General features: G+C 35.6%; 1 protein-coding gene across 1 annotated transcript in view; it reads right to left on the bottom strand.

Moving 5' to 3' along the window:
- ARIH1 (ariadne RBR E3 ubiquitin protein ligase 1) overlaps nt 1-19,923 on the bottom strand; it is a 119,424-nt gene that overhangs the window by 58,370 nt on the left and 41,131 nt on the right. The window contains exon 2 of the mRNA XM_042941479.1: nt 11,233-11,300. Coding sequence (XP_042797413.1) covers nt 11,233-11,300 — 68 coding nt within the window. The remainder of the gene's footprint in view (nt 1-11,232; nt 11,301-19,923) is intronic.

A 19,923-nucleotide genomic window follows, 5' to 3' on the forward strand; every position in this document is an offset into this window, starting at 1 on the left:
ATTTCTCTAAATTTATTATGTTGCTTGTTTTCTATCTTGATACATCTAGCTCATTACTTGAGACTCGAGATGAAAGCTTAGTTCACTGCTTTCCTTATATATGCATTTAAGGTTATACACTCTACTCTTGAGCACAACTTAGGCTGCATTCCCCAATTTTTTCCCTTAATATTCAAACAGTTGATTAAATAACAATTATTAATATTCAAAACTTCAACATTGACAGAACTTAAAATGTTGACTTAAAAAAATACAAAGGCTAGTTACAACATAAAGGTGTTTATATTAATTAAAAGATAGTACTGTTTATGAAAATATTTTCCATGAACACAGTATTCTAAATTGGCATTTACTATCTTTCAACATACTGAGGTATCCATCTTACTATCACTTCCACTGTTGCTGTTAAGAAGTCAGCTGTCCTCTAAAAGAATACATAATAGGGGCGCCTGGGTGGCTCAGTCAGTTGAGTGGCTGCCTTCGGCTCAGGTCACGATCTCGTGGTCCGTGAGTTTGAGCCCCGCGTCGGGCTCTGGGCTGATGGCTCGGAGCCTGGAGCCTGCTTCCGATTCTGTGTCTCCCTCTCTCTCTGCCCCTCCCCTGCTTGCTCTCTGTCTCTGTCTCTCTCTCAAAAATAATAAACATTAAAAAAAATAAAGTAAAATAAAAAAAGAATACATAATGTATGCTTTCTATATTTTTTCTCTATATACATTATATATACACAAATCTTTGCTTTTTGAAAGTAATCTGCCTTGTATCTTATTGCTTTTATGACTATCTATTTTTGCTGTTGTTTCTATAGCTGTACTATGATGTTTTAAAACGTGCATTTCCCCCCACCCAAAATATGGATTTTTTACCATATTTCATGAAATCTAAAATGTTTTGGTGCTGAAATTTCGTGATCTTACCAGAAAGTGATGAGGGGAAAATTTTCACATAACTGAATATTTCAATATTGTTGGACTGTAAAGTGCCATCAATTGAAAGATGTATTCAAATTTCAAACACATTAAAATATCTTAGAATCAATTAAATATTATTTATTATGCATGGGAACTGTTAGGTTTCTTAAATTCTGTGGCATGTTTTTCTTTTACCAATCTGGAAAATTATCAGCCATTATATCTTCATATATTGCCTCTGGGCCATTCTCTCCTAAAACTAAATGAGATCTTCTCATTATATCCTCTATGTTTCTTAACTTTCCTTCTGTATTTTCCATCTTTTAGTGTATGTACTTAATTTAGATAGTGGTTTGATCTTTTAGCAAACTAAACCTCTCGTTAGCTTTGTCCAATGTACTGTTAAAATTAATTCACTGAGTGAATTTTGCTTATTTTGTTATAGCTTGAGAGCTTAATGTTCTTTCCCCAGAAAAGATTTATATTTGCTTCTGTCAAGTGCCTGGATACATTAATAGTCTAGGACCATCTTAATCCATATTCAAGGCTTAAAGTTGTCTGGACCACCCAGATGACATGAATATTATCTTCAATCTTCAGAAGAGCTGGTTTACCTAATCCTCATTCTTCCAGAAATTCTTTTTTTGTTGTTTTTAGTTTACTTATTTATTTTGAGAGAGAGACAGAGAGAGAGAGAGAGAGAGAGAGAGAGAGAGAGAGAGACAGACAGAGAGAAAACACACGCAGGGGAGGGGCAGAGACAAAGAATCTCAAGCAAGCTCTGCACTGTCAGTACAGAGCCTCTCACGGGACTCAGACCCACAAACTGCGAGAGCATGACCTAAGGAGAAATCAAGAGTCAGATGCTCAACCAAATGAGCCACCCAAGTGCCCCTACCTTATCCTCATGCCTAAGTGGGCCTAAGACTCTAACATTTTCCCCACTTACCCCCTCTCCCCAAGCAAAGGGCCAACAAAAATCACAGCTCAGTCTCTCAGCTACCTCTTCTAGATCAGAACATACTTCCAGGGCAAAGCAGACTGGAATGCTTGGCTCATCTCTCTAGATTTCCATATTCTCTTATTCCTATTTTACTAATTTTTTGATTTTTTTGATTCTTGTTTTTTAAATTTATTTATTTTTTGATTTTCTTAACTTTTAAGATGTTCCAATATCATACAGATTTCTCTATTGTAGTTAGTAGATAGAATGGTCCAAATTACCAGAAGTTTCCTAGAGCCTTGTATATTCTCTGTCACAGTTAAAACTCCCCCTGAACATCTCTTCCATCTATACTTTGCATTCAATTAACCATCACCATCCTAAGTCAAGCCAACATTTCCCTTTTACTTAGAATATTAAAATAGTTTTCCAATGGGTCATCCTGCTGATGGATAATCAGCTCATATTATCACCAATTTTTTTCCTGCACTAATGCCCTTTTATCACATTTCTCCATAAAACAACCTTCAAAGCTTTCCACTTAATAGGAATAAAAGGCCAAATTCATGCCCAGGTTCCCATGTCACCTGCCCTCCCAAGTCCAATCAAATGACATCTCATCAATAAATCCTTTCCTACCTGAGCCAGAAATAACCTTTTACGTATTCCCTTAAAACGTTATCTCTAAGTACCTTAAGGGTAAAAAATGGTGTATGACACACTGCTTTTTGATGTTCTTCATCACTCAGTGTCTCCTACACAACTGATGTTCAAAAACATTCTTGAAATGTATGAAGTAGTAAGATAAGTAGCAAGACAGGGACAACACAGTAACTTCAGGTGAAGTCACTAATGGAGGAAATTGCTCCAAGTTCATTCAGCTAGGAGATGGTAGAGCAGAGATCCCATTAACCACTATAGTATATAGCAAGATGGTACATTTGCCTCTTTCCATACATGCTCCGCAATAACACTTAAACTGTTTAAATAGTAAAAAATCACTATAATATAGAAGAGTGAAGAATGCCATCACAAAAGCCTGCTTTCTGATAAACCAAATTTATTTTCACATCCCAGAAGTTAACTGTGAAACAATGTATCATTAGTGATGCAGCTAATAAGGAAAGTTCCATACCATAATAAACATATAAGTGCTGGTTCTAGTACCTATTCACTAAATGGTGTTAATCCTTCAGAATGAAAACCGGAAAGTTATTTGCTACGTAGTCTGCACTGAAATCAGTCTTCAAGATTCTTTGATTACACCTGTCCATTAAAAGTAGTAAGTCAAAGACCACCTATATTTCCCCTCTCCTCAAAAATGCCAGTTAACTCATTAACACACACCTTATAGAGGAGATCCTGATTTTGTATTTGTTATCAACTCTAAAGAAGTTTGACTTGGGGGTTATGTCTCTAGCTCCTGATATACTAATATCTGATTTACATGCATGTCATAATTTTCAGAAATTACATACATATTACAAAAAATAAAACCTACAAATGGTTGAATTACAATATTTACTAAATACTGACTACAGATTAGGAGTTCTGTTATGCACCAGCAATGAAAGACGAATAAGATAGTTTTTATGCCTAAACAACTCTAATGGAAGTGTTGAAATATTAAATAAATACATTTAAAAATGCAACAGAAGTGATTAATTTTTTGAGAAAAAAAGTCATCTTAGAAGTAAAGCTTAAGTTGGGTTTTAAAGAACAATTAGGAAAAAGGATAAAGAGAAAGGCATGTCAGGCATGGGCCAACGACAGTACAATTCCCAAAGTGCTCCCTAGGGCTTTACAGCTAAAAGCCTACGTAGATATCCACAGAAGCCCCATGTCAGACAAAGGAAACAGATGCAAGGTTGAGTCAACGCAAAAATGAATTTGGTGACATCTTAAAAGTTGTGTACTACTAAAGTGTAATATGAGAATAGAAATAAAGATACAGAAAAAAAGAGAAAATAACAGAAAGGCAAACAGAAGCTGGCTTTTTAAATGTCTTGTCAGGGGAGGCGGGTGGGGAGAATGGGCAAAATAGGTGAAGGGGATTAAGAGGTACAAACTTCTAGTTATAGAACAGGTAAATCACAGAGATAAAAAGTACAGCAACAGGGAATACAGTCAACAATATTGTAATAACATTATATGGTGACATTATCATAATAAGCACTGAGTAATGTATACAATTATTGAATCACTATGCTATACACGTGAAACTAACATAACATTGTATTTAAACTATATTTCAATAGTAACAACAATTTTAAAAATCTAAAACAAAAAAAGCCTTGTCATAAAAAGAAAGGGAAAAAAACCAACTCATTTTCATAGTCTCTCCTGCTAAAGGATTCATGCCTACCAGGAGCTGGGTAACCTATAGTTTACAAAAACATAGTGCCTGAAGAAGACTCAATGAAGAATTCATTCTTTCAAAAGGGTAAGGATATATCCAGCTTTCAGAGGCTGAAAGAGCAGAAATATGAATTGTGATATCACATGCCCAATATGATGATATGAGCTGTGACGCCTGTGTCCAATGGCAACAGCATGTTCACTAAAACAGTTTGATGCTGTGATGTGGACACTTCCTGGATGCACAGCCTTCATGGAGGATTCGCAATCTTTAATGTTGTTTTCACTTATTCTCTTCAAGTTTGTTTAACAACTAAAAACCCTCAATGATAACAGGAATGGAAAAGGCTCAAGATATGACAGATGAAATAATGGAAGCAACATCCTACAAAAATTATGATAAAATCAAAGCCCAAATGGAAAGGTTAGCCTTCTAAAGAAGTAGAAGGGCAGATATAGTTGTTGCTGCACTTCTGATTCTCTGATTTGCTGTTCTGCTTTATCTGGAGAAGCAAAGGAAGAAATCTAGTGAACAGAAAAAATTCTATTTATGTAACAGAAGAGAAATTAATCTACAGAGTAAAAATGCAGAAGGCTGGGTAAGAAAGAAAATGGCAAAGATCTGGAAAGCTGCTATGAGAGATAAAAGATGACACCAAAAAATATAAATCGTCCCTTCTCCATTAGCCCTTCCTCACCTTTACCAAAATGTATTTTTAAAAGGAATAAATTACTTGTTTTTAGGGTCAGGACAAATTTGTTTAAACCATGGACTAGACATCTGGGAGCAAAATAAGAAGAATTATTGGCAAGAATCTATTTATACCTCTATGGCTCTCACTAGACCATAAGATCCTCCTCCAGGGCAAGGACTAGGGCTCCCTAATGAATAAACAAACAAAAAATTGGTATGTTTGGTATATGGAAATGAAGAATGACAACAGAGAGGACAGAATTTAAAGTACTTCACAATTTCGACTAGGATAAGATTTACCTTTAAGTATGTCAAAATGAATAGAAAAGATACTTGAATATATTCTGTGTTACTAAGCGGGAAGTAAGATTTTTTTTAATGCTATGTAACAAAATTATTGGCCATATTGTCTAACCTATGATTCTGGGGAACCTAAACTGTTACAAGATTGACATACAAGCCATCTTCATTTTTATACTCAAAGACAGGAAGGTGCACAGTGTCACTGAAACTGTATTTCCTTACATTCTGGGTCTCTTTCTTTTCACTTTCCAAGGGTATTAAGGGAAGGTGAAGGAGAAGGCATGGAAAGGGGCCTAGGCATTGATGTTTTTTAAAGTTCTCAGGGATTCTAATGTGCAACCACTTTAATAGTTTATCAGTTGATTCTTTGGGATTTCATAAATAGATGATTATACTGTCGACAAAATTTTCTCTTCCTTTTTTTAAATAAATGTTTTCCTACAAATGAGCGTTGGGGCATCTGGGTGGCTCAGTCAGTTGAGCATCTAACTGTTGATTTTGGCTCAGGTTACGATCTCACAGTTTATGGGTTCGAGCCCCGCACTGGGCTCTGCACTGACCGTGTAAAAACTTGGTTTCTCTCTCTCTGCCCCTCTTCTGATTGCTGCTGTCTGCTGTCTCTCTCTCAAAATAAATAAGCTTAAAAAAAAAAAAAAAAAAAAAGAGTGCTTATTTTCTGAATCAGTTATATTGTTATAAAATTTTTTTTTAACGTTTATTTATTTTTGAGACAGAGAGAGACAGAGCATGAGTGGGGGAGGGTCAGAGAAAAAGAGACACAGAATCTGAAACAGGCTCCAGGCTCTGCACTGTCAGCACAGAGCCCGAGGCAGGGCTCGAACTCAAGGACCGCGAGATCATGACCTGAGCCAAAGTCGGACGCTTAACCAACTGAGCCACCCAGGCGCCCCGTTTATCTTGTTATTATAATGCTTTTCTGTGGTTATTGAAGAAAGTTCACAGCATACATAAAAGTATAAAGAAGAATCTAAAAATAACCCATAATCCTCCCATTCCCCAATCTTTATATCACTTATTTAAGTTTCCATGTTTTATTTTACTTATCAGAACTTCCAGTTCATTTAAATGCTGGTAACAGCCAGTAACCTTGTTTGGTTTTAATGGACATCCTTCCAATGTTTCAAAATTAAGGATAATTCTGCTATTGATGATTAGTTGATATTCTTTATTAATACCTTCCTAGTTTGCTAGAAATTGTTTTTTCTTTCTTTCTTTCTCTCTCTCTCTCTCTTTCTTTTAATTTCAAGCCCGACATGGGGCTTGAACTCATGACTCTGAGATTTAAAAAAGTCAAATGCTCTACCGACTGAGCTAGCCGAGCGCCCCTACAAATTGTTTTCTTCTAACTCATGGGTAAATGCACAATGTATTAAATGCATTCCTAACATTTATTATAATTTCCTTTGGGTTTCCCTTTGCTAACCTGTTTTAAATTAAATTAGTAAGTGCTATAGATGACTTTTCTCCCCAATGGTGACCTGTTTTTGCATTCCTAAGAGAAATCCTACTAGACCATTAATTCTTCCAATTTAACTGTTATTTTATTTATGAATTCAACAGCTATGTTCATAATAAAGACAGCTTTCCTATGCTGTCTCTGTCAAATTTTGTAACAAGGGTTATTCTGATTTGGCTAACAGGAATTAATAATGTCCTATCTTTTTCTATGTTCTGAAATAATTTTCAATAGAAACTGGCAGTTCCTTGATGGTTTATTAGATAGAACTTGACCATAAAATCATGTAGTGTTTTTTGGAGAAGTAGAGGGATCTTTTGGTATATTTACTACATTCTTCTGTGGTTATTTTTCTACTTCTTATGGAGCAATTTAAGTAATTTCCATTTCTAAGCTTTCAAATATATTGGTAAAAGTAGCATACAGTATTCAGTTATAACTTTGAAATATTTTTCCCATCTGTAATTATGAATTATTCCCAATGTTTATTTGTGCCCTCTTCCCTAGTCCCCATCACATTTACCAATAGTTTATTTCCTAACCCTTTTCAAAATAGCTTTAACTTTTTAAGAGCAATTTTAACTCACAGCAAAACTGAGGATTAAGTACAAAGCATTCCCATATACCCTTTACCCCCCCCCCACACACACAACCTGGTCCACTAGCAACATCTCACATTGGAGTGGCACATCTGATAGAATCAATGTACCTACATCAACACATCATTATCAAAGTCCATAGATTACATTACGGTTCACTTTTGTGTTGTATGTACATCTTATGGGTTTGGAAAAATGTACAATGACATATACCCACCCTAACAGTTTCATACAGAGTAGTTTCATTGCCCTAAAAATCCTTTTTGCTCCACATATCCATCCTTCCCTTCCCCATCTCCTGGCAAGCACTGATCTTACTGGTCACCACAGTTTTGCCTTTTCCAAAACGTCATATGGTTGGAATCATACAGTATGTAGCCTTTTCAGATTGGCTTCTTGCATTTAAGGTTTCTCCATGTCTTTTCATGACTTCATGGCTTATTTCTCTTTAGCATTAAATAATATTCAATTGTCTGGATGTATACCACAGTTTATTCATCCACCCACCAACTGAAGGACATCTGATTGCTTCCAAGTTTTAGCAATTATGAATATTCAAGTGCAGGTTTTTGTGTGGACGCAAGTTTTCAACTCATTTGGGTAAACACAAAAAGTGTGACTACTGGATCCTATGGTAAGAACATGCTTAGTTTTGTAAGAAACTGCCAAACAGGAAGCAGAGGGGCTATGCCATTTTGCATCCCCACCAGCAATGAGAGTTCTTGTTGCTCCACAACCTCATCAGTATTTAGTAGTGTCAGTGTTGTGGATTTTAGCTATTCTAATAGGTATGCAGTGGTATCTCATTTTAATTGTCAATGCCCTAATGATATATGATGTTGAGTATCTCTTCATATGAGCTTATTTAACATCTATATCCTCCTTACTGTGATGTCTATTCAGATTTTTGCCCATTTCAAACTTTTTTTTTTAATTGTTACTGAGTTTTAAGAGTTCTTTGTATATTTTGGTTAACAGTCTTTATCAGAGGTCTTTCACAAATATTTTCTTCAAGTCTGTGGTTTGCTTCTCATACTCTTGATATGTCCCTTTTAAAAAATCCATTTCAAAAAATATTTTTGTTTTATGTATTTTTGTTCCCTATTTCATTTATGTTGCTTTTATCTCTATCTATGCTGCTCTCTTTTTGTGGTTTTCTAAGTTCCTATTTCAAATGCTTAGTTTGTTTTCTACCTCTTTTTCTCTTATAAAGATACAAAGCCTATAAATTCCCCTGTATCTCTTCAGCCATATCCTCCTATATTTGTACTTTCACTGTGTAGTTATAATCATTTTTGGATAATAATTATTTGAAAGTATGAAAATAAAACGCATATCAATTTTTACTGGAATTCATTATAGCCTAAATTTGACCAATTTGAAAATAATATACTCTGAAATGTACCAAATACCAATACATATTTTAAATCCTCTCTGTTTACTGATGAACAGTCTAGAAGAAAACACATTATTTTAAGAAAAGTTATGTGCCAAGGGAGATATGGGAAACTGAGGAGCCTCAAAACAAGAATAAAGTTATTAAATAAGTTGGATACTGTTGAAATAAACAATTTAAGATGGCTAAATAGCAGAATGGGTACAAAAAGAAAAGCAAGTTAGTGAAATAAATAAAGATAAACCTGAGGAACTTCACACACCAGAGTAGAAAGACAAAGATGACAAGCACAGAAGAAACATTTTGAAAAAAGTTAAACTTCAAACGAAGATCCAGAAATTTCAACATGTGACTAACAGGAATTCCAGAAAGCATCAGGAGAATATAAAAAAGATAATACTAAAGAAATAATAGCCAGGAATTTCCCCAAACCAAAAAAATTAGTTCTCAGACTTAAAGGTCCCAACTGGACATGCTTTCAAAATCTACAAAATTTCAGAATATTAAAAGATTCTCTTAGAGCCCTTAAAAATTTAGCACATATGAAATGATTTAAATGACTAAAGATATATTCTGGAGAGAAAAAGGATAAATTTGGAGAAAATAGTAGGATGCAAGAAACTAATCAGCCAAAACAAACAAACACTAGTTAAATATATGAGAGCAAAATTGCCTGTAAAGGTGGCCACTAGAAAAACTGAAATAAAATGAGTAACTCTGAAACTACGGGGGGGGGGGGGGGACGACTTGATCAAACCAATAAAATAAACAAATAGAAAACAAAATAAATATAAAGCACATCTTACATGGGAGTAATTATATCTAAAAGTGTGTCAGTGCTAATATCAAACGTAGAGTATAATGTGAAACTCATTAAATGAGAAAAAGATACTAGATATTCATTTTTTTTTTATAGGGATATTCATTTTAAAACACTATTTAAAGATATTATAAATATCCAATAACATATCTTCAGAATATATAAAAAACTGAAATTACAAAAAGGAACTGAAGAGTTCACACACACACTGCCTACTTTTTAATTCATACTTACCACATGTAAGTACAGTATTTAATTGAAAAATGCTTTCAGCAGTATCAATAGTGTTACAGGAGAAAATTCAGAATGTCTTTGGAGAAATAAGAAACTGTAAGTCTCATTCACTAGAAGATCAGATGTAAATAATGAAAACTCCTTTTCCAAATAGAAGTGTCATAAAATAAGTCAGAAAACAAATGTTTCCAAAGTTAAAAAATACCACTGACTTCAAAAAGGGTAGTCAGACCCAGCAGGACAGTGCAGGCAATCACACTGAGGAGGCATTTTATTCTTCATGAACCCTGGGAAAGCTATATAGCATATGTTGAAGAACATAAGCAATTCTGGAGTCCAATAAACCTGAAGTAGGAGTGCTAACTCCTTGTGTTACAAAACTGAGATAAATATACTAAGCCCTAAACCTTAGTTTTTCTATCAGTTAAGTGGAGATAATAGTTTCTAGCCCCTTAATAAAGCTATAAGAAGGATTAAATGAAATAATGCCTGGCACAAAGGGCTCAATAATTGATAACTATTATTTGTTACCATTAAATTGTAGTTGGGGCACAAGATGTGAGAAAGTGAGTAATGTTCTTATTTATTATCTGTTTTGCAAAATTCAATTTTAAAATCAAATGGGAAATACTTTCCATTTATTTATCATAATATCTGGGTTCTCAATTCCCAACAACTAGTTGTAATTTTTTATTAAAATTAGGATTGTTAATTTTAAACCGAAGAATATGGCTGATAGAATAAATACAAGCTTTCACCCTACCACCTTAACAAGTGCTAATTTACAATCCAAGGAAGAAAAAAAGATTAAGAATGGCATTAATATTGTCCTTCTCTAGTCCCTGCAATTTCCTCCCTTCTAGAACCAGAAACATTTTCAGAGAGAAAATATAAAAAATACTCACTGGAATATAATCTTGCCTGAAACCAGAGAAAGAGTCCAAACAGCTATTTTGATGGTCAGGATACCCTGAGCAACTTCTTCATTTTTACTGAATAAAGGTCATTAATATGCTTAACATAGATATAAAGTTTTATGGACAAGAAATTTTTAATTAATGGAAGATATAAATTATGTTTGAAGGCTGTGTCAAGGGCTTTTTAAAATGTGTTTTCTTTTCTTTTATTATTTTAAATAGGCTCCATACCCAATGTGAGGTTTGAACTCAGGAACCTGAGATCAAGAGCCACAAGCTCCACTGAATGAGCCAGCCAGGTGCCCCCTAAGAGGTTTTTTAAAACTCATTTTCAGTTCTCAGTACTCAAGAGGATGTAATTCAGAAGATACTGAAGGAGAGCCCCCTCACCTCCATAATAAAAGAAGGAACAATGAGCCTAAGTTCCCTAACACTAAGTTTACTGTAAAATTTACACAAGGAATGCAAGAAATTAAAGCACATACTGGTATATAAATCAATTCCTTATCTGCTTCTTATAAATTCAGTTCGACAGGCTTTCTGTGTTATTTGTAAGTACAAAGCTGACAGTATAGTTCCTTACCTTTCCATTAGCTTCTCTTTATCCCAATTGAAGTGGCTAAGGAGTATTCTTGTGATAGTTGCTGGATTCTAAAGAAGGGGGGAAAAAAAGTTATTTTAAGGTAATAGTACTTAAGTGAATTTTTAGGTTGAATTTAAATTTCACCCCACCCAAATTTCCTTTCCTAAGATATTTCTTTGTTCTACAAAGAAAATATAAAATTTAATTGTAATATCAAAGCAATATAAAAATAGTTTGCCATACTAATTTGTCAGGTTTCTATGGGATTCTAAAGCAGAATTCAAAATAAGCCAAAAAGAAATTGAAAATTTACTGTATTAAATCAAGCACTAATTAAAATTCACTGATTTTTGCAATTAAGATTTAGCAGACTGTCACACTGTTAATTGACAAAATTTCTATTCAATAAAATTTCTAACACCTTGAGTAGAAACCATTTATAAGTCAGAAAGTCCTTCAGAGATATTTAATGAAAAAGACAAAATATCTGTACTGTGTAATAATTTAGAGAATATAATCCAAGGATGCTGTTTCATTTCTGAAAAGAAAGGCTAACACCATGAAATAAACCCAAAATTTACTGTCCTATTGTTTAATGCTGTCATTTATTTTTATTAACATTTATTTCCATTTCTCATGAAACTAGTCAGGTTACTATTTGGGTACAGAATTTTAACTTAAAACTCTAGTTACAATGTCAGAGGTGTAACTCAAACCTCAATCTGTTTGTTTGTAGGTCACAGTACAATTTTATTACATCAAGTAACATTTCAAAAAGAATCTCTGTATAAAATTATTTTGTGTCACCATAGTTAGACCAGAGTTTTAGTTAGCCACTAATTTAATTAAAAAGTAATCTTGTATAAAAATATTGTCATGAAAGAAATCTGTACCAATTATTCTCAACAATACCATTTGTCACAGAGAAATTCACATAACATTCAATACCCTCCAAAAACGCCAAAGATGCAGACATGGTAACTCTCTCATTCACCCACTCTAGGCACATTTTGCTAATCCATTTAGGTACTCCTTGCTTCTTGGGTCCAGACTCCTCCAGAATCCTCCTTTAAACACAGCATTTAACAGACTCCACCACTTTACAAGAGTTAATATGGGGGGGGGGGGGGGGGGAACCTATTAACTGATCCTATGTTATGTTTGTTTGTACAGAATATGCATTGTTGTGTCCAGCTCTCTCAGAAATGTGATCCAACAATTTATTAACTTCCCCCCCCCTCCAAAAAAAACCCAACTCAACTCTTGTTTGGAAACAGGTTTCCACAATAGGATTTGCCTACAATTAAAACAGTTATTCATTTAGGTTTAGACATATGAAAAATAAAAGTGGTAATCCTATCAATTGGGAGAATGAAGTCTAGAAGTGCCGATGAGAACTGTGTGACTGTAATTTTGTGGCACCCAATATACTGTATTCTCTGCCACTAGACAGAATGCTTAGAGAAAAATGTTTCAGGAGGTGTTGAGTCTTGACTTGCAAACAGAAAAAAGGGAGAGGGGAACAAATGCCCTCTCTGACTTGGTGTTGCAATAGTGTCTTTTCTGTGCTTGAGTTTCAATATCAGAAACTTCTATCCAGAGGTTCCCAAACCTATTACTGATTCATCCAAAATTACTATGGAAAGTTCTGTTAAAACACAGATCCCCGGGTTCCACCTCCATAGTTCTACTTAATAGGTTTGGGGCAGGACAGGACCAAATGTGCTCATGATCCAAGGGACTCAGAAAATTAGACCAGCAGTTCCCTAGGGAAGAAAACATGACAACTTTTCTATTTTTTTAGCTCATCCTTCAAAAATTCCTGTGTAGGTGTGTATGTGTTTGTTTAATAATGTGTGTATTATATTAAAGGTACATGCTCAAAAGTTTTTCCCAAAAGGACAGACTAAAAAAATTCATCTAAACCACAGTGGCGTGATAATGCCAAAATACCTGTATTCTGCGAGGGTCTATGCTATGGGACAGGAAATATTTCACAATACTAACTAATAATTTTTGGTTCACTATTTCAGTGTAGGTGGCTCAGATCATTTATGTGCACTACATATAAGGAAAGGTAATGGGGGAATAACATATAATGTGAATCTACTGTATGTGAGGCCCTGTAGAAGGTACTTTATATACCTCATTTAATTCTCAAAGCTCTAAGGTAAATATACTTATCTGCCATTTTAAATATGCAAAAACTATGATTAGAATCTTTGGAGATTATAAAAATTACCCAATATTATCCAGTTAAGTGGAATAGTTGTGACTTCTAGCCTAAGACAATCTGAATCTAATATTCTTTCAGTTATTCCATGTAATAGAACCTAAAGGAACATTAAACATATCATTTACTAGTCATATGTCTATGACTATCTGTGCTGACAGTACAGAGCCCAGAGGCTGCTTCAGATTCTGTGTCTCACTCCCTCTCTGCCCTTCCTCCCTTGCTCACGCTCTGTCTCTGTCTCAAAAATAAACATTTAAAAGTTTTTTTTAAAAATGGGTATATTTAGTCATATAGTTATACATCAGTAATGTTAATTTATTTAAAAACAAAACAGTCTGACTTCTGGTCCTGGCCAAGATGGAATAATAAGCTCACTATAGCATCTCTCTCTCCCCCCCACTGATTACAACTAAAAATTGGACAAAATACTCTTAAAATTAAACAATAGCAAGCAGATTGGGGAGGGAAGTGAAGAACAAATAAGGTGGTGGTGAATATCCTGTTTGTTTTTTAACCTTTACTTCCTGGCTTTGACCCATGGGTGGGCCAAAAAGAGAAACTGTATAGCAGGCATGAGCATCTAACACTAAGAGGATTGCATCATTTTCGCTAGAGGGTTATGGCAAAAGGCTACCACTAAGGTAGGGAGAATACTTTTTTTTTTTCCTTCTTTTGTTTCTCTAGGTCCTGCCCTGAGGCCTGCTGCAACCATGAGACTCCACTGCTCCAGAATGACAAGAGAAACCTACTGCTCTGAACAGAAGAATAAGGAAGAGGGCCCTGAAAGGGGGGAGGGGGAGTGGAAATCCCTATTCTTTTCTTTTTTCTCTTGCCACTTCATCTCAAGGCACAGGTAAGAAACTAAAAGCTAGAGAACTCCAAGCTTCAGGCTAGAGGAATGAAGGGCCTCTGGGAGTCAACAGTGTAGGGGAAATCACTGAGAAGAGAAAGATGGAGAAGTGATCCTTAAATCTGCAAATGAACCAAGTCCTGGGCTCAATTACAAGCTATGTATATGTGGAACATGGAAATTACAGGAGAGGCTTTTAGAATAGAGCTATGGTGCATTATGGTATATATAACTGCCCAAGTCCTAGATCAACCTAAGTGGGAAAGGGAGGGGCAAACTCAACACAGCAAGGGCTTTGAAAACTGAACAGATAATGGAAAAACTGCCCATATAAACTGAGAAAGAATATGCAGTCATAACCCAATTGGACTTACCTCTTTACTAGAACAAATAAAAAATCCTCAGCTCCCTAAAGGATTTTAACAGGATGCAGAATCTCACAACAAAATATTCAAAATACCCAGGATAGAATCCAAAAGTTAACAGACATAGCAAGAACAACAAAAATGTGACCAATTCTCAAGGGAGAAGACAACTAATAGATGCTAACCCCAAGATGACCCAAATATTTGAAATACCAAAGCCTTTAAATTTTTTTATGTTTATGTATTTATTTAGAAAAAGAGAGCAAGAGCAGGGGAGGGGCACAGAGAGAAGGGGAGAGAGAGAATCCCAAGCAGGTTCCATGTTCCATACCAAGCCCGATGTGGGGCTCGATCCCATGACCTTGAGATGATGATCGGAGCCGAAATTAAGAGTTGGGTGGTCAACCGAGTGAGCCACCCAGGCACCCCAGAAATACCAAAGACTTTTAAAGCAGCTATTAAAAACATGATCCATTAGGTAAGAATGGACACCTTAAAATGATGAACCAAATTCTTAGGAAAGAAATGTAAGTTATAAAAAAAGAACCAAATGGAAAGTTTAGAACTAAAAAACTAAAGTTTACTGGATAGGCTCAAAAGCAGAAAGGAGATGACAGAGAAATCACTGAAACTGATATATCAGTAAGAGTTATAGAAATTTAACAACAGAAAAACTAATTAAAAAAAAAAAAAAAAAAAAAGAATAGTCTCCAGGTACCTGGGAGGCTCAGTTGGCTGAGTGTCCGACTCTTAATTTCAGCTCAGGTTCTGGTCCCAAGGTCATGGGATTGAACCTTGTATGGCGCTTCAGGCTGAGCGTGAAGCATTTTTTAAAAGAACTGTCTCTCAGGGTCCTGTGGGGTAATATCAAAAGTTGTCAGCCTAGAATTCTATATTCAGGGAAAGTCAAGTTCAGGATTGAAGACAAAGATATTCTCAGACAAAAGAAAACTGAGAACTCACTGTCAGGAAACCTGTTCTAAATGAAATGCTAAAGTTCCTCAGGTGCAAGGGAAATGTTACACTGTGTTAACTGGAATTTAAATAAAAACCTGAAAATAAAGTGTTATTATTAAGAAGAGAGGAGGGGAGGGAAGGAAAGAATACCACCTGATCTCAAAACATACTATAAAGCTCCAGTACTGGCAAAAGGATAGACATAACAATCAAAGGAACAGAAGCCAGAAATAGATCCATACAAATATGGCAAAATGAGCTTTTGCAAAGGTGCTAAAACAATTCAAAGGGTCGGGGTATTGGGGGGGAACCTTTTCAAAATAACCAATCCTACACTGATTAAGACATCCTATAGGGGCACGTGGGTGGCTCAGTCAGTTAAGCTTCCAACTTCAGCTCAGGTCATGATCTCACAGTTCACTCAGGCTCTGTGCTGACAGCTCAAAGCCTGGAGCCTGCTTCGGTTTCTGCGTCTCCCTCTCTTTCTCTGCCCCTCCCTCACTCACGCTCTGTCTCTCTCAAAAATAAATAAACATTAAGACATCTATTTCTTTTTAATCAACTGTAACCTATACCTTAAAGACTTTACACAAAATTAATAATGGATCAGACCCAAATGTAAATCATAAGACTATGTAACTTCTAGGCGAAAATCTTTGTGGTCTTGGTTTGGGCAAATAGTTCTTAGATAACAAAAGCACAATCCATAAAAAAAACTGATAAACTGGGGGTGCATGGGTGGCCTGTTAAGTGTCCGACTTTGGGTCAGGTCATGATTATGGCTCGTGGGTTCAAACCCCATGTCAGGCTCTGTGCTGACAGCTCAGAGCCTGGAGCCTGCATCTGATTCTGTCTCCCTCTCTCTCAAAAAGAATAAATAAACAATAAAAAAAATTAAAAAAAGAAAAACTGATAAACTGGAATTCACTAAAATGGAAAGAACACTGTTAATAAAATGGAAAGACAGGCCAGAGGCTAGGTGAAAATATATGCAAATCATATTTAACAAAAAACTTGTATTTAGAACACATATATTTTAAAAATCTCCCGAAACCTAATAAAACAAAAACCCAATTTTAAAAGTAGGTAAAAGATTTGAACACTTTACCAAAGAAAATCTACACAGAGACACGAAAAAGTAAGAAAAGATGCTGAACATTATTAGTTATTTGGAACACAGGAATTGAAGCCACAATGTCACCACCATAAGCCTACTAGAATATGTGTGGGGAGAGAAGGAACCTATCAGACAATACAAAGTACTGCAGAGGATGTGGTACAACTGGAACTTTCATACACTGCTGATGGGAATGCATAATAATACAGCCAACAAGAAAATATTTAACAATTTCTTATAAGGTTAAACACATATTTACTACAACCTCAAAATCTCATTAGGAATTTACCCTGAAACTTATGTTCACCCAAAATCCTATATAAGGAGGTTTACAACACTTCATTAGTACCTGGCAAAAACTGGAAACAGTCCAAATGTTCCACAACTGGGGAATGGATCCAACAAACTGGTATGTCCACAATGGAATAACACTCAGCAATAAAAAGAACTATGGCTATATATATAACAACATGAAAGAATCTCAAATGCAAATTCTAGGTGAAAGAAGCCATATTCAAGAGGTTACATATTGTATGATTCCACTTATATGACACCGTGGAAAAAGTAAAACTACAGGATTGCATATAAATCCCTGGTTGCCAGGAATTAAGGGTGGGGGAGGGTTTGAACGAACAGGGTAGAAGGAAGGAATTTTTTAGAGGGCCACTATGGAACTGTTCTGTGTGTAGATTGTAGTAGTGGATACACAACTCCAGACACTGGTCAAAATTCATGGAACTGTACACCAAAAGTATAAATTTTATGTAAATTAAAATATAATTTTTAAATATTAAGTGTAAAAGTTTTTAACCTACACTGGAGCACCTATAATGGAGTTGTGGCTGTTTAAGGTACAATACGTGTCGGGGTACCTGGGTGGCTCGGTAGGTAAAAAGTTTGACTCTGAATCTTGGCTCAGATCTTGGATCTTAGGGGTGGGTTGTTAATTCAAGGCCTGTGTTGGGTTCTGTACTGGGTGTGAAGCCTACGTAAAAAAATGAGGCAGGGGTAGGGGGGAAGAATGGGGCACCTAAATGGCTCAGTTAGTTAAAGCATCTGACTCTTGATTTTGGCTCAGGTCATGATCTCAACAGTTCGTGAGATCGAGCCCTACTATCAGTGCAGAGCCTGCTTGGGATTTTCTCTCTTCCTCTGCTTTTTCCCCATTCTCCCTCAAAATAAAATAAACATTTAAAAAGAAAATGGGCAGCCACTCTGGAAAACAGTATGGAGGTTCCTCAAAAAATTAAAAACAAAACTACCCTACGACCCAGCAATTGCACTACTAGGTATTTATCCAAGGGATACAGGTGTGCTGTTTCGAAGGGACACATGCACCCCCATGTTTATAGCAGCACTATCGACAATAGCCAAAGTATGGAAAGAGCCCAAATGTCCCTCGATGGATGAATGGATAAAGAAGATGTATATATATGTATGTATATACACACACACACACACACACACACACACACACACACACACACACACAATGGAGTATTACTCAGCAATCAGAAAGAATGAAATCTTGCCATTTGCAACTACGTAAATGGAACTGGAGGGTATTATGCTAAGTGAAATTAGAGAAAGACAAAAATCATGTGACTTCACTCATATGAGGACTTTAAGAGACAGAACAGATGAACATAAGGGAAGGGAAACAAAAATAATATAAAAACGGCGGGGGGTGGGGGACAAAACAGAAGAGACTCATAAATATGGAGAACAAACTGAGGGTTACTGAAGGGGTTGTGGGAGGGGGGATGGGCTAAATGGGTAAGGGGCACTAAGGGATCTACTCCTGAAATCATTGTCGCACTATATGCTAATTTGGATGTAAATTTAAAAAAATAAAAAATAAAACAAGTTAATAAATAAAAAAAAGAAAGTACAAGTGTCAAAAGAACAATGCTGAATAGAACACAGACATGAAATTATTCAGTGCCAGGCACTTTATATACATTATTATTTGATTTAGTCATCACATCGATACTTTATATAAGGTAGGCATTATTCACATTTTACAGATAAGGTTAGAGAGGTTAAGTGACTTGACCCAAGATGAAACAGATTAATAGGATCTGAATATTAGGAAAAATTTATAAAAATGTATGCTTATAGTACCACCCTTAAAAGATTCTGATTTAAATGCTTTAGGCTGGGGACTAATAAAAGGAGAGAAATCACCTATGCATGCTACCAAAATTCTTGATTAGTTGTGTAGAACATCAATTCAAGCTCTTGGTTGAAATAACTCTTCATCCTATTCTTACTGGCGTTCCTTTTTTTTTTTTTTTTTTTTTAAGATATAAACAAAGCAAGAAAAGACCTAACACAATCTGAAATCTCATATATTCTCTAGCTGTAAACTCTAAAACAATGGTCCCTCATTTGGGCTATGTATTAAAATCTCCCTAGGAACTCTAAAAATATCAATACTTAAACTTCACCAGAGCAATTCTGATTCAATTATCTGGAGTGGACATGGGTATGTGAATTTCTTACTCAAATTTTTTTTACCTAAAATTCCCCAGATGATAGTAATATGCAGACAGAATTAGGAACTACTGCTCTAAATAGTTTCCAACTGTGAGAGCTCTGAAAGAGTATACATTTAGAACTCTAATATGAACACAGAAGTGTAATACTGTAGTAATTTGAAGAAAATTACATTCTAAGGTGATAGCAAGTGTTTGCTTTGAAAGTATCTACAAAGTTCTGCTTCTGCACTTTTTTAAACTTTATTTATTTTTTGAGAGAGAGAGAGCATGCAAAATCAGGGGAGGGGCAGACAGAGAGAGGGAGAGAAAGAATTTCAAGTAGGCTCCGTGCCATCAGTGCAGAGCCTGACTCGGAGCTCAATCTCACGGATCTGTGAGATCATGACCTGAGCCAAAATCAAGAGTGGGACGCTTACAGGACTGAGCCACCCAGGCACCCCCGGCTTTTGCCCTGAAAGGTAAATCTGAACATGCCAACTGTCCCAGCTGAGGCCTTAATATCAATGCACTATCATCCTCCATTCTTTGATCAAGTGGTTCTCAATGTGGGTAGCATTTTAGAATCATCTGAGGAACTTTCAAATACCTGTATTGGGCCACACCCCACAACAAATACATCATCGGACGAGTGTAAGGAAAGAACCCGTGCATTACCATTTTTTGAA

Source organism: Panthera leo, chromosome B3 (assembly GCF_018350215.1).
Source record: "Panthera leo isolate Ple1 chromosome B3, P.leo_Ple1_pat1.1, whole genome shotgun sequence".
Lineage (NCBI taxonomy): Eukaryota > Metazoa > Chordata > Mammalia > Carnivora > Felidae > Panthera > Panthera leo.